The sequence below is a fragment of the Artemia franciscana genome, chromosome 2 (assembly GCF_032884065.1).
Source record: "Artemia franciscana chromosome 2, ASM3288406v1, whole genome shotgun sequence".
NCBI lineage: Eukaryota > Metazoa > Arthropoda > Branchiopoda > Anostraca > Artemiidae > Artemia > Artemia franciscana.
Genome location: NC_088864.1, coordinates 22215517 through 22231362, shown reverse-complemented (window position 1 = coordinate 22231362; position 15846 = coordinate 22215517). Strand labels below are relative to the sequence as shown.

General features: G+C 33.8%; 2 protein-coding genes across 2 annotated transcripts in view; one reads left to right on the top strand and one right to left on the bottom strand.

Moving 5' to 3' along the window:
* Positions 1-15846, top strand: part of LOC136038830 (procathepsin L-like) — a 216970-nt gene that overhangs the window by 171434 nt on the left and 29690 nt on the right. The window lies entirely within an intron of this gene.
* On the bottom strand, positions 1549-15685 carry LOC136038795 (uncharacterized). Its single transcript, XM_065722180.1, has 4 exons — positions 15589-15685; positions 8575-9165; positions 6507-6695; positions 1549-2050 (listed from the first exon to the last, which is right to left on the bottom strand). The coding sequence occupies exons 2-4, from the start codon at positions 9023-9025 to the stop codon at positions 1800-1802; spliced, it is 891 nt and encodes a 296-aa protein (XP_065578252.1). The 5' UTR covers positions 9026-9165; positions 15589-15685; the 3' UTR covers positions 1549-1799.

Here is a 15846-nt window from a genome sequence, read left to right as displayed (position 1 = left end):
ATTTAAAGTGCCGAAACCCTATAGGCAAGTGTATTCTCCTGATGAGCCCTTGTGTTGGGTTGTTGCCTCTGAATTATTTGTCTTTATTGTTTTTATTGTTTGGTAAATGACGACTTATACTTATTGACGACATGACAGCCTGTCCATGGATTATTCTTTATGGTTGATTGTGTATGGCTATGCTGTTTGACCATGTGATTGTATGGATGAGTAGGGTTAAGGCCTCATTCAACTGCTGGTCTATATTAATCACTAATTTAGGAAAACAGTTTTCCTTTTCTCCTTCTGTCTCCCTTTTTACATATATATATATATATATATATATATATATATATATATATATATATATATATATATATATATATATATATATATATATATATATATATATATATATATATATATATATATATATATATATATATATATATCGGTACTTACTTTACCCTATCCCTGCCCTCTAATGTTCGCAAAGCGTTTTGCCCTCTTGCAACATTCTAGGACAATTGGGGTCGATACGATCACCCCTGGGAAAAAAAAAAAAAAAAAAAAAAAACAAATAAACACGCATCCGTGATCTGCCTTCTGGCAAAAAATACAAAATTCCGCATTTTTGTAGATAGGAGCTTGAAACTTCTACAGTAGGGTTCTCTGATACGCTGAATCTGATGGTGTGATTTTCGTTAAGATTCTATGACTTCTAGGGGGCGTTTCCCCCTATTTTCTAAAATAACGCAAATTTTCTCAGGCTCATAACTTTTGATGGGTAAGACTAAACTTGATGAAACTTATATATTTAAAATCAGCATTAAAATGCAATTCTTTTGATGTAGGTATTGGTATCAAAATTCCATTTTTTAGAGTTTTGGTTACTATTGAGCCGGGTCGCTCCTTACTATAGTTCGTTACCACGAACTGTTTGATTATAAATCTCGTTAATTGTCATTAATTTTACAGCGTTCCCACTGAAGTTGATGTCTATAGACATTCTAAGGTTGACATACCTAAAACTTAAATTTTGTCACTGTGCCTTCTATCTCAATTTTAGATTCCATCCCAACCAGTTATGATAAAAGCTAATTGTTGGTTTGCCATTATAATGCAACAATTTAAATTGTCTTTTTGATAATTTTTTCTCCAGACATTTCGAGCTTTTTTCTCGTATTGTAATCTATTTGCTGTCATTGGGCTAGTTTGCATTTTCTCTTTTCTTAACCTCCTAATTTTTCCTCCTGCTTCTCAATATCTGCTTCTTCCCTTCCTTTTTTCTACCTATCTTTACAATTTGTCGCCTTTCTCCCTTGATAACTTGCTTCATCTTTGTTTTGATTTTCACGAAATATATGGTTTCTGTAATTTTATTTGCTCCAATTATTTTGAGAGAAGAATAGCTGTATTTTTAAATTTTATTTATCTTGAAACAATGCATAGACCAATTACAAAGAAATAAAACATGCAAAACTTGGATGTACCTATGTTTTCTAATAAAAATTGGATTTTGCCTTCCTGATGTAAAATATATATATATATATATATATATATATATATATTAAAAAGGTTTCACACTAAATGAAAAAAGTGACGAAGCTTCAAACGACTGAACATTAACATCCACAAGCGGGGAGCTACCATATCCATCAACCCCTCCCCCATCACATTGAACATAGTTCAAATACCTGAAATATTTCAATTAACTACAATAGTAGACAAAAACTTGGTATGTTTAATCAAATTATTATTCTCTACTGGAAATTCCAATTGTCTTTAACCAAATTATTCTTTACACACAAACAGTAATTTTAGCAGACTTGATAAATCGTTACTAACCAACTAAATATTTGCTTTCCATCATAGAGGCCATCACCTCCTGGTCCTGCATTCATCAGCTCAATTCCAATTTGAGTATCATTCACTCCCGGTAATGGGCCAATATATCTAACCCAACCCGCAAGTACTTGACCACTTGCATGAATCACTTTTACACGACAGCCTAGAGATAATTCATTATGAGTCCTAGGCATAAATGGTCCCAAGTTATCTGCGACCCAACCTGAAAAAAAAATATATATTGCAAAAATCTAGAGTGTCAATTAATAAATCAATAGTGGCTATTATATTTTGAAGAAAGAGACAAAAAGACGACTATTCAAAATGATATTTCAATAGAATATTTATATATATATATATATATATATATATATATATATATATATATATATATATATATATATATATATATATATATATATATATATATATATATATATATATATATATATATATATATATATATATATATATATATATATATATATATATATATATACATATATATATATATATATATATTATATTTTTTTCATTATATATACATGAAAAAAAAATCACCAATGCAATAGCACAAACACATAAAAAAAAAGACAGAAGGAGGAAAAGAAGACTGTTTTCCTACATTAGTAATTAATATAGATCAGTACTTGAATGAGGCCTTAACCCTACTCATCCATACAATCACATAGGTCAAACAGCATAGCCATACACAATCAACCATAAAGAATAATCCATGGACAGACAGTCGTGTCGTAAGTAAGTATAAGTTGTCATTTACCAAATATGAAAAAAAGACAGATAAAGTCGTTACGCGCCATAATAGTTACGCGCCATTGTAGTTGTGTCCCTATGTCCCACCTGTGAATATAGATAGATATATATATATATATGGTTTTAACTACGTAAAACTTGCGAATATACAACATTCTTTGCTGTCCCATTGTCTTTGCATATAAATAGATTGTCAGGTTTACCGACTCTTGAACATGCAACATATAATGGTCCATGGGAAAACAATCTGTATTCAGATCTATACCTCATGATTCTAATGATTGCCCTTGAGCTTTGTTGATGGTGATTGCTAATCGACCATTCCCTGTCCCGGTGTCCCGGTCGTCATTTACATCCCCCTGTTTCCTCCGGTGTCCCCGTTGTAGTTGTGTCCCTGTGTCCCGGTCGTCATTTATATTCCCTGTGTCCCGGTCGTCATTTGTATCCCGGTGTCCCGGTCTGTATATACATTCGTTTTTTAGTTTTGTTTTTCTCCTTTATTTTTTTCCTTTTTTTTTTCTTTTTTAGCTTATTTAGATTTTTAGATTTTTTAGTTTTTTTATTAGTTTTTAGTTTTTTTTTCTTTTTAGTTTTTTTGTCCCGGTCGTCATTTATATCCCCCTGTTTCCCCCGGTGTCCCCGTTGTAGTTGTGTCCCTGTGTCCCGGTCGTCATTTATATTCCCTGTGTCCCGGTCGTCATTTGTATCCCGGTGTACCGGTCTGTATATACATTCGTTTTTTAGTTTTGTTTTTCTCCTTTATTTTTTTCCTTTTTTTTTCTTTTTTAGTTTATTTAGATTTTTAGATTTTTTAGTTTTTTTATTGGTTTTTAGTTTTTTTTTCTTTTTAGTTTTTTTGTAGTTTTTACCTTCTTTTTAGTTTTGTTAATTTTTTTTTTTACTTATGTCCTGGTCGTCATTTATACTCCCTATGTCCCGGTGCTTTGTTGATTGCTAATCGAACATTCCTTTTGTCCTGGTCGCTTTCTCTTTGAGTGTCGTCATTTATTTTTTTCTTTTTTAGTTCTTTTAGTTTTTACCTTTTTTAGTTTTTTTTAGTTTTTTAGATGAAAATTTTTTTTTAGTTTTTTCCTTTTTTTCTTTTGTTTTTTATTGGTTTTTACCTTTATGTTAGCTTATTTTTCTGTTTTTTCCTTTTTTTATTAGTTTTTAGTTTTTTTGTAGTTTTTGCCTTTTTTTAGTTTTTTCAGTTTTTTTTTAGTTTTTTATTGGTTTTTACCTTTATTTTAGCTTATTTTTCAGTTTTTTCCTTTTTTTTAGTTTTTTTAGTTTTTTACCTTTTTTTAGTTTTTTAAGTTTTTTTAGTTTTTTAGCTTTTTTATTTTTTTTATTAGTTTTTAGTTTTTTTTGTAGTTTTTGCCTTTTTTTTAGTTTTTTTAGTTTTTTAGCTTTTTTATTAGTTTTTAGTTTTTTTTGTAGTTTTTGCCTTTTTTTAGTTTGACAACTTATTTTTATATATATAGATAGTTTTTTTTTTTTACTTATGTCCTGGTCGTCATTTATACTCCCTGTGTCCCGGTGCTTTGTTGATTGCTAATCGAACATTCCTTTTGTCCTGGTCGCTTTCTCTTTGAGTGTCGTCATTTATTAGTTTTTTCCTTTTTTTCTTTTTAGTTTTTTATTGGTTTTTACCTTTATTTTAGCTTATTTTTCAGTTTTTTCCTTTTTTTTAGTTTTTTTTTATTTTTTATTTTTTTTAGTTTTTTACCTTTTTTTAGTTTTTTTAGTTTTTTTAGTTTTTTTAGTTTTTTAGCTTTTTTACTTTTTTTATTAGTTTTTAGTTTTTTTTTGTAGTTTTTGCCTTTTTTTAGTTTTTTCAGTTTTTTTTTTTAGTTTTTTATTGGTTTTTACCTTTATAGTTTTTTTAGTTTTTTAGCTTTTTTATTTTTTTTATTAGTTTTTAGTTTTTTTTGTAGTTTTTGCCTTTTTTTAGTTTTTTCAGTTTTGACGTCACCTGATCCAGTTTTTTCAGGTGACGTCACCTGACACATCCACACATCCACAGACAGACAACTTATTTTTATATATATAGATATATATATATATATATATATATATATATATATATATATATATATATATATAGTTTTCTTGCCGAATTGGCACCAGTGTCAAAAGAGCAGAGATAATCCTTCTCCAGGAAACCTGGCATTTAGAAGCCACTAGTGCATCTTCAGGTCTTATTTTTGCCTTGCTTAGGAACTGATGTAGACTGTCGGACCATTTTGTCCTTGTTTGACCAGGTGATCGTTTCAATCCGGCGGCTATGAGGTTGAAATCGTAGCCAATGCGATAGGGGGTTTCTTTTGACATTCAGAGGACATGGAAATACCATTTCAGCGTATATTGCGCAACTTGCAGGGAGAATGAAACCTGCATCGTACGGGACATGAGGTTAGCGTTACTGATAAAATCGTACCAGCTAAGTCCTTCTATCTTTCGGAGTTCGTTTCTTTGCAGTTAGTCATCTTTCTATCTTACAAGGTTCCAATAAAATATTCAGTTATTTTGCTTTATTAAACATTGACCCCATCAACCTGAATACAAGAATTTGAGGATCTAGAAAACAAAGACAAGAGTAGAAGGGAATGAATAGTACAAGCAAAGTAATAGTTTCTTTTCCGAAAAAAAAGAGGAACTCGACTGCAGTTATTCAGAATACATTCTCCATTTTGTCAAACTAAGATTTAAAATTGGTTCAATAAATTCGACAGATATTGTTCACAACCTATGATTATATTGGTCTCGGTGTGAAAAGAGGCAAAAAAAAAAGAAGTTAATGGCATAATCTTCTCTACACATTCCTAACAATAATATTTGTGTTGACAAAAGGTTTTATTTTATAATAAAAACTGCTTCATAAAACATAATTTTTTTTATTTTATTAAGTTCAAGCGTTATTTAGCTGCAAAAATGTTTTAGCTATAGAGGATTTTTATAAATGAAAAATAACACTAAATATGGACTAACAGAATACCATAATATTTTGTTTTTGGTAAGTAGGATTTAGCCGCTGCGAATCTTGGGTTGTCCATCTTCTAACTGAAATTAATCATCAATTAACATATTTAACATTGTCCAGAAGTTCTTTTTAGTTTTTATTACCAGAAAATCTGATTCCATTTTATTGTGTGCATTACAGTGACATAGTGTGTCTGTTACATAGTACATTTTTAACGATTCCTGTCCTGTTGAACAGTTGACTGATGGCTATTTAGGACAAAAATATGGATATTTAGTTGCAGACATGAATACAAATTGATCAATGATTGCTCTAGTCAACATGAAAGTGAACGTAGTCATGTCTAACACTGTTTTAAAGGGGACAAACAATCTATGCCTGAGGTGAGCCCCTTTCAACAAAAAAGACAATCCGTTGGGCAAACAAAACTAACAAGAACACAATGATTGACAGCTCAACTAGAATGAGTTATTCAAAACCAACAAGAACACACTGATCAACAGGTCAACAAAAATGAGTTACTAGATTGACCATTAATTATAGTGTTGGAAAAAACATCAATAAATTTTTGACGAGAGAATCCCCAAAATTACAAGTAGCAAGTATTTTTGCATAATAAAGGTAAACTTAACAGTTATTTAAAAAAAACGATGGTGAAATTATTATGAGAAATAAGAAACTTTGTCTTTATTCTGGTGCTGATTCCAATTCTAAGAAACTTTTCAGTTTAAAGTCTGGTTAATAATTCTCTCACTAGATCCAGACCAAATTTTTTTTTTTTTTAATAGAAAAACAAGTGTTTTTTTCCAAGCTTTCCTTTTACTTTTATCACAAATATCGTAAATATTTCTAAAACTTGTTTTAAGCTGCCTTTTTAAAAAACAAGAATAAGAAAGTGAATTAATAGTTTAAAATATCTTACCCTTTTTTCCAATTGGGAAATGTTTGAGCTTCCCTCTTGACATTACACAAATGTTATTGGATGACTTTGAGGGTGTTAATGTTTCTTCGTTCCAGATCTGTTCGTTTGTACTATTGCCATTATTTATACACACAGCACATGGACCAGAATAGGTTCGGACTAAGGCTGGTAGACTACTATGCAAGGAACCTGAAAGAACAATAAACTTACTTTGGTGCATAGAGTCTCCCACCAGCATATGGCTTGAAAGTAATGGTGTTGTCTAATTTTGACCTTTTAGGTTACAGCCATGTTGCAGAGGACAGAAAAGTTAGGCGAGGGGAAATTAAAAATTGTGGCCTAAAATTGAATTTTTTCTAATTTTAAGCGCCTCCCCCAGGAATAATGCTCCAGGGTGGGCGTTTGTCCACCAATTATAGGCAAATATATCAGATAACTGTACCTAATTTACTTGCTTGACATTTAATTTGGGTTATGTGCTTGCTTATAGGCTATTTAGGAGACAATTCATCAGGTTGAATCTATTGGTCATGAGATTAATTCGTAATTTGAAGCTTCAACTTCAATATTAAATACTCTTTTTTGTAGGATTAGCTTTGAAAAAAAAGGTAAAATACTAGTTTTAAAGTTGACTTACTTCTGTCTTTAGCTTTACATACTAAACATTTAATGGGTCAGTGAGAGCATTTGTTTCAGATATAGAACTTGAAAATTGTCAAAACTGACAGAAAGATTTCTTTAGATAAATATTGAGCCAAAAAATTCGTGTCATTCCCCCTGTGCGCAAATTTGCCCTAGCTTTCCCTATGTCTATATCTTGATGACTTCTTTATTTCAATGTTCCATTCCATACATTTACCGTTGTCTTCTTAATAATTAAAAAAGATATTATCTCTACAATCCTGGCTAAGAGGGGTTAGCAATGCGGGAACACAAGAGGGTTGATTCTCCACTTGGCTATACATGGTCCAGGGTTAAATTCTAGCAGTAAAAAAATTAATGCCTGGCCCTGTAAAAAAAAAAAAAAAAAAAAAAAAAATCCAGCAATAAAGAAAATTGTAATTCTGTGCCCTATGAATCACAAATGCTCTGAAGATCTTGCCCTTTTTACGAGACGTTAATCATAACCCTTCTAAGGCTTATATAGAAGTTTTTTTTGGTTTTTTATGTATAATGAAAGCACAACATGTTGCTAGATTCCAATTCAGAACTGTATATGCACCTAAATCAAAAAATTAATGAGAGATCATTATCTAGAAAAATAAAAGATGAAAGATAACAATGACAGATGGGTAGTTGATAATAGCAAACAAGAAGTCTCTTTGATGAAGTCAGACAGTTCTAATGCTTTTCTTCCAAACAAATATGTCTATTTTGCTTTAAACTATAACTCCCAAGAGAGACAATGATTCTTGAGTTCAGATTTTAAATTAGTTAGTTTGTAAGAACAGGAAAGCATATAACTTAAATGATTTCCTAATAACAGAACTAACTTTTTTTTAAACTACCACTAGCCCTTGCCACCTACAGTAAAATATTAAGGAGTTTTGGCTCAATGTTGTAATATTATTATAGCAGAACCAACTTTTAGAGATGGGATTTTTATAATCATTTTATTACTTAAACTGAATGTTAAGGTGCATCCCTAATTTTGTGTCTTTTTCACTTTTTTCTTACCTTCTTGTGAAAATATAAATCCAATGTTAACAGCTGAAACTAAACTAAATGAGTAATTGGGAGCTTTTTTTGAAAAGGAACTAAATACTTTAAAAAACACTATGTAGCCCTATTTTGCTCAAGTGAACTTCAGTTCTCCAAGTTATACATAAATATTTTTAGAAACACTTTCAGCAATACTGCCCCAGAGTCTTACAAGAAGGATGGAAGTAAAGGTAAGATCTCCCAAAATATCTTCCACGGCCCGAATTTGAAGTGCATATCCATTCCCAAAAACTTCCTTTGTATAGAATACCCACCTTATATCAAACAAAAAATTTCTTTCCCACATTTTTAGAACACAATTTCCAACTTGGAAGCAGGATTGGGTAACAAAAAAAATTAATCTTACTTTTTGATAAAGCACTACTTTCATCTAAATTTCCAATATCTTCGGTGATTTCTACTGAAAAAGAGGAACATGTGACATCATTGTAAGAACATGACAAAGTCCAATCACTAGCATTTTTTCGATTTGCATCACTGACATGAGTGTACCTTTCTTGACTTAGAAATCTCGCACCACCCATTTTCTTTTCTTTCTGCTTATTTCGAAGATCATATTCACTTTGACTAAACTCAGGAGCATAATTGCCAAGACCCAAATCAGCAAGAAGTATGTTGTCTGTTTTCCCAGGGCTGTTTCCTATGAAAATAGATTCATTCACATCCAGATCTGATTTCCATTTTTTGCTAATAGTCATTTGTAAACCATAATTGATGAAGTTGCTTAATGTAGGAGGCAATTCTGCATAGTCAGTTTGATATGAATCCATCATTTCTGAATTAGAATTGGAGATCATTAATTCCTTCCCAAAACACTAAATCATTGTATTCTAGAATAAGGGAGATTTTAAGTAGTATAACAAGATACAGTGATGAAGAAGAACAACTTCAAGGTTAGATCACCAATTCCTTCTCAAAAACGGTAATTCATTGTACCCTGGAATAAAGGAGACTTTAAATACTATAATATGAGTAAGCCACAAAGATGCAAGACTTCAAAATGCATAAACAGGCACAAAAGCAAACACTATACATGCCAACTGCAGAGCCTCCAGCTACCAGCTCAGATACACTGTAAACACAGAAGTAAAATGATGGTGACCTACACATGGCTCATGACAACAAAGACTTGTTCTAGATTGCCCAGTGATCAAAGCCAGAAGTCATTCCACAAGTATGCAAACAAAAGGAAAAGGAATAATTTCTTTTCCAACCAGACTATAAGCCTCTATAATGGTCAAAGCAAGACAAATATATGTTCACCAACTAATGACAGCTTCAAAGCCAATCTTAAGGGAGTGGTAAATAAACTACAGATCACAAAAAAGGATGCAGCAAATGTCCTGCAGCATTATCAACACTGACTGGCATATAATAGACTTGTCCATATTGCTAGCAAGTATGATGTAGGGTAATTAGAATAAATGGTGCAAAATAAAAGATCTAACAGTGCTCCTCTTATTTGCACAGCAGTTTCCCCTCATCAGATGACAACCACAAGATGGTTGTCATCTGCTAAGGGAAATCCTTGAATATCACTGAAAACACCTTCCCCAAGCATATGTTAGGATCCAGTATCATTCTAGACACTATTATTCTTCTAACTCAACTGCTGTCCAGAATAGTAAGAAGCCATTCACTAGGAATTAACTCTTTGCCTACTTTGAAGTGTCACACTATTGGCAAAGAACGAAAGCAATTAAATAAATATATTATCTATTAAAAAAACAACTGAAAAACACAATTCAGGACTAAAGTGGTAGAAGCAATAGAAATCTAATTCAGAGATACATTTTGCAAATTAAAAAGTAAGGGATTGTTATCAGTTTAGTAAAGAAACACTAGAAAATTCTGGAAACCACTTTAAAAAGATTTATATAACACAGCTCTTTCCTTCCTGTTGCATGTTTACTGTTAGATTTAATAAGAAGAAAAAAAAGTCATGCTATTGATAGTTCAAAGAGTAAATAGGGTAACATAACTAGTTAAATAACTGTAACATCTCTATTACATCACCAAGAAATGAGATATTTGATGCAATCCACAACCATCTAACAACCCACATGATATTTTCTAATAACCAACATGGATTATGTTGCAGCAAGTTTGTGGAAACCAATCTACTTGAAACCTAAAACATCATCAACAAGCTCCTTGACACTGATATACCTGTTTACCTGATTCTCCGTGATCTAGCCAAAATGTTTGCTTCTCTTTGAATCATCAAGCTTCTCTCTGAAGGCCTGAACCAGATGATGGTCAATTGGTTCATGTGTTTTCTCACAAAACACACACAAAGGGTCAGACTGTTTGAATCAGTTGGTCAGAAGATATACTCTAAACCTTGTGGTGTCCCACAAGGTAGTCCTTGGCCCAACCCTCTTCTTGATTTACATCAATGACTTAGTTACCAGGGTCAGCAGCAATATTGCACTATTTGCTGATGAGTCCAAGCTCTTTGGTCTGGCAGACAGCACAAGCCTCCAAACTGACCTCAACCATATCCAAGAGTGGGCTGAAGAGTGGCTACTGTCATTCAACATCAGCAAATGCTGCATCTTGCATTTGGGACCAAAAAATGAAAACATAGTGTACTTACTGTGGGATCCTGACAAGTGAACACAGCTTGATCTTCAAATCCACAACAAAGAAAGAGACTTGGGTGTACTCATTGACAATCAGCTCAAGTTTCACTCCCACATAAGGAATGTGGTTTCCAAATCTAACACAAAACTTGGCCTACTCAAGAGATCTATTATGAGCAGATCCCCAAAGTCTTTCTTAGACTTTATAAAGCCATCATAAGACCCAACCTTGACTTTGAAAACTGCATAGCCACTCCCCAATACAAAGGTGAGATAAGACTTCTTGAGGGCATGAAGAGATGTTCCACCAAGGTTATAGATGAGCTGAAAAACCTCCCGTACAATGAAATACTAAAAAACTCCAACTGCATGCACTGATGTACTGCCACAGACAAGGTGACATGCTGCTTACCAACAACTCTCCAGCAACATACCTAGTCTCCTCAACCTGAACAAGTTCTACCAATTCCATACAAGAGGAAATTCAAAGAAACTTTCTAAATGCCACATGAACACAAGAATGCATCAAAACTTCTTCTCCAAAAGAGTTGCCAACAACTGGAATTCCCTCTATAAGATTACAGAGTCAGCAACTTCACCTGTAATTTTCACTAAGTCACTGGATAACAAGTAGTCATGCAGGAACAACAAATACTACTGGCATGATCCAGATCAGTAACAGGTGTCAGCCATCATCACTCACGAAGCAACACAGATCCACTGAACCTTATTGCTCTGAAGTGTGAATTACTGGTTTGAGGTTCAAGGACTAGATTAAATGTGTCTAAATTCTGTTAATAGGAATATGATTAGCTTGAATATTTTGAAAAAACAAAAATGCTGGATATTTCAAATGCACCAATAGTCAAAAGTGGAGCCTAATCACAAACAAGACATTTAAAGCTTTAGTCTAATCTTGGAAAATAGTGTCTAATGCTGGACATGGGTTAAAGGTAGAACAAAGTATCTTAATCACAGATTGACTCTAGTTTGATCAATTTTAATCTAAGGCAAGTGCTGTGAAGCAGAATTGTTGCAGTTAAACAGACTAGACTTCAGGAGTAACATTGTGAGGATAAAAGGAAGGAAGACCTGTTTATATATATTATTCAGAACTTACCTAAAAATCTTGTTCTAAGATAACCAGGTAAGAAGAATAATAAAAAGCAGGCATAACTTAGCTTACTTTTATTGACCAAAGTATGGTCAATAAGCATAACTTAAACAGAACTTTATATAAACTCCTAGATAAAAAAAAAGGAGATAAGCCTGGTCACTATGAAAAGTACGTTCAAGCTTGGAACAGACTACAAAACTTAACTAAACAACTGTACTAAAATTTTGAGCTTGCCAACTTGGACATTGGACTTGCCAATGAATGCAAGAGTAACCCAAAAAAGTTTTGGAATTACATCTCTAGTAAAGACCACGCTAGGCGCTGTGTTAAACGCCACACTACTGATGATGGAGGAGAAGTGACTGACACCCAGAAACTAGCAAACTTACTAAACAACCAGTTTGCTTCCATCTTCACAACAGAACCAGATAGTGAGCCTTCACCCCCTCCTAAATACGTCATACTGTCTCCCATGAGTATGGTTGTTATCACTGTACCTATGGTGGAAAAGAGGCTAAAAAACCTCAATGCCAACAAATCAGCCGGCCCTGACGGAATCCACCCAAGGTTGCTCAAAGAAACAGCCACCAAGATTTCCCCTGCTTTGTGCCATCTATTTCAGTTTTCTCTTGATTGCAGAGTTGTTCCCTCACAATGGAAGACTGCTTATGTTACACCCATATTCAAAAAGGGTGACCAGTCTAAAGCTGAAAACTACAGACCTATAAGCCTTATGTCTGCTGTCACTAAGGTTTTAGAAAGAATTGTCAACAATGAACTTCTCAAGCACCTAGTTTCCAACAGCATTATCTTGGACAAACAACATGGTTTTCATCCCAGGAGGTCAGTCAAAACCAACCTACTCAAAACTTATGAGCTAATTACTCAGCTTCTTGACAGAGGATTTCCTGTTGACCTAATTCTACTAGACATTGCCAAAACCTTCAACAAAGTCCCCCATAGTCATTTGCACTCCAAACTTACAGCTGTGGGTATTGATACAAAACTAGTCAACTGGCTAATGGACTTCCTTGGTGGCAGAATGCAAAAGGTTTGGCTCTTTACCACGGACAAAGAAAATATCTATTCAACACCTTGCCAAGTTCTGAGTGGCATCCCTCAAGGAACTGTCCTTGGACTGACCTTATTCCTCATCTATATCAATGACCTGGTAGCTGAAACAAAAAACCATTTGACTCTTTATGCTGACAACTCCAAGCTATTTGGTGCCATGGACAACATTAGCCTACAAGCCAATCTCAACCAAATTCAAGCATGGGCAGTTAAATGACTTCTGTCCTTCAACATCTCAAAGTGTGTCACTCTTCATTTCAGCCATGGTAATCTGCAGCACCAGTACACTATGTACAATGGCAAAACGTCATCAACAGTCTTGATTCCTACTTCTAGTAGTGGTAGAGACCTGGGATTCCTGTTGGATGACAGCTTGAAATTCCACAAGCACACTGCCCAAGCAGTATCAAAAGCAAATGCAAATTTGGGACTCCTGAAAAGAACTGTCAGTAGTCAATCCTCCACAGTTTTTCTGAAATTATATAAAGCTCTGGTCAGGCCAATCCTAGATTTTGGAATGTGTCTTGCTGGTCCTTTTTACAAGAGTGACATCCAGCTTGTTGGGGGTGTCCAGAGGAGAGCCACCAAATGCATTGACAGTTTACACAGTCAGCCCTACTGCAGAAGATTACAATCTGTTAACCTCCCAACACTCATTTCTCAGTGTAGGCATAATGACATGCTGCTCACCTACAAGTAACTCCAGCAAGCAGATCAGAAGCTGTTCACTTTCTCTCCCCACCAAAAGCAAACACGAGGACTTTCCAAAAAGCTGTTCAAATCCAGCATTAACACCAAAGTTCAACTAGATTTTTTCAGCCAGCAAGTGGTGAACAATTGGAACCAACTAAACCGAGAGACAGTCATGACAACCTTGCCCAAGGAATTCAAAAAGAGGCGTGACAAGGAATGGGAGGCCAAACCATGGATATTCCAGTGGGAAAACCCCTCCCAGCCCTCACTACCATAACAGTCATGGAAGACAATAGAGAGTTAGCTTGGAGGATGATGCAGCTTGTCATACCCAACCATCTCACACACTCTATCCAAAGTTGCTGTTGTGTGGTGGTGCCATCTCTAAATTGCTGGAGAATGGTCCTTGAACCATACCTACCATGTGATCACCATTACAGAGTGGGCTTAAATTGCATCTCTCTAGCACTCTCTAGTCCCTATGGTTTGTTGCTTGACCTTAGCACAGTGACCAGATCTATTGCCATCATCAACTATGGAGCATCACAGTTCTTGCAACTAATTTGCTCTGAAGTGCAAATTAAGGTATATCTGTTGACAATCTAAATGAAAAAATGCATGTATACACAGAAGGTCAACTTGTCTCCTTTGCAAGCCAGTGTAGGCACCAGCTAATCAAAAGAATGAATGCAAAATTCCATTCAGCAGGATTCACAAACTAAAACTAATGGGGAAAGATTCAGCCAGTTTGTATAATGACTCATAAAGAATATTAATGCTAAGCCGGTAAAATTCTAGTTGATTGACTTCTTGCTATCTCAGAGAGGTGTTAGGTAAAGAAACTGAAACTTTTAGGGATTTGTCTACAGGCTAAAGTATATCCTGGGAAGGTATTTTAAAGTACCTACCTCAACTCCTTCTCTCTCTAGAGGGCCCTGACCTTTGATGACCTTCAAAATATGTGTGTTATAAAAGTGAAATCTTGCAAAATAGATCTTCTGCTTGAATGAAGTACAACAAAATTGTTTTCAGCTTCACAACTTTGCTCAATCCCAAATTATTAAGTTTTAATTATATGCAAATACATTTCCTAAATCTTGAGAAACAAGCATTGATATGGCTCAGAATTCTACTGAAATAGCCTAACAGGAATTGCATTTTCAGAACTAAAGGCAGAGAAAAAGCACATTGTAACTGAAAACTAAGGTAAAATTTTGTTTTGTCAAAATTTCAATTAGGTATAGACCTGTCATGTAGGTGAATTTCAGGTCTCTCTATAGGGAGAAGGAATGAAGTTGGGTACTTTAAAATACCTTCCCAGGATATACTTTTAGCCTGTAGACCTATCCTTGAAAGTTTCATTTTCCTTACCTAACACCTTTCTAAGATAGCAAGAAGTCACTCAACTAGAATTTTACCACTAAGCCAATATATTTTTAGGATGTGTGTAAGCATAAAAATTAATACATTTGTAGCACAATTGAAATTAGTTGATTTACAGCATAAGTAAAATTGCTTTATATAGAAGAGATACAGGAAATCTATAATTAGAGCCTAGGACACAGTAAGTAACTTTGAACAGTCAATTTTCATCAAGATAAGTGTCCAAGATTTGGCAATGTCTGAGTACTGGGGGGGGGGGGCTTACTCTGTAATTTGGGCTGTGCATTTGTCTATTAGGAAAATGTTGTTTTGTCAAAATGTCAATAGGTATGGACATCTCAAGTAGGCAAATTTCTAAAAATGAAAATGGTTGACATGGAAACTTGTCAATACCTTCCCAGAGTAGGCCTATGTTTTTAGCTGTGGATTCATTACTGAATGTTTCATTTTCCTAACCTAAACCACTTCTAAGATAGAAAAAAGTATCTAAAATAGAATTTTTCCCTACTTTTTTTTATATTTGCTCAAGAGTGTTAGTTGTCAAGCATAAATTACTCAAATTTTTAAAAAAATTTCCTATTTTTTAAATAGGAATTTTATCGAGTTCTTCTTGAAAATGATTACTGCTGTAGCTCGACTGCCATCAGTAAGAGGTGCCACCAATTAAAAGCGATGTTTTCGCTGTATCCGCAGACAGAATGATGCAATATATAGATATACATTAATATAGATAATATATAGGTATAATACATAGATATGCATTTGA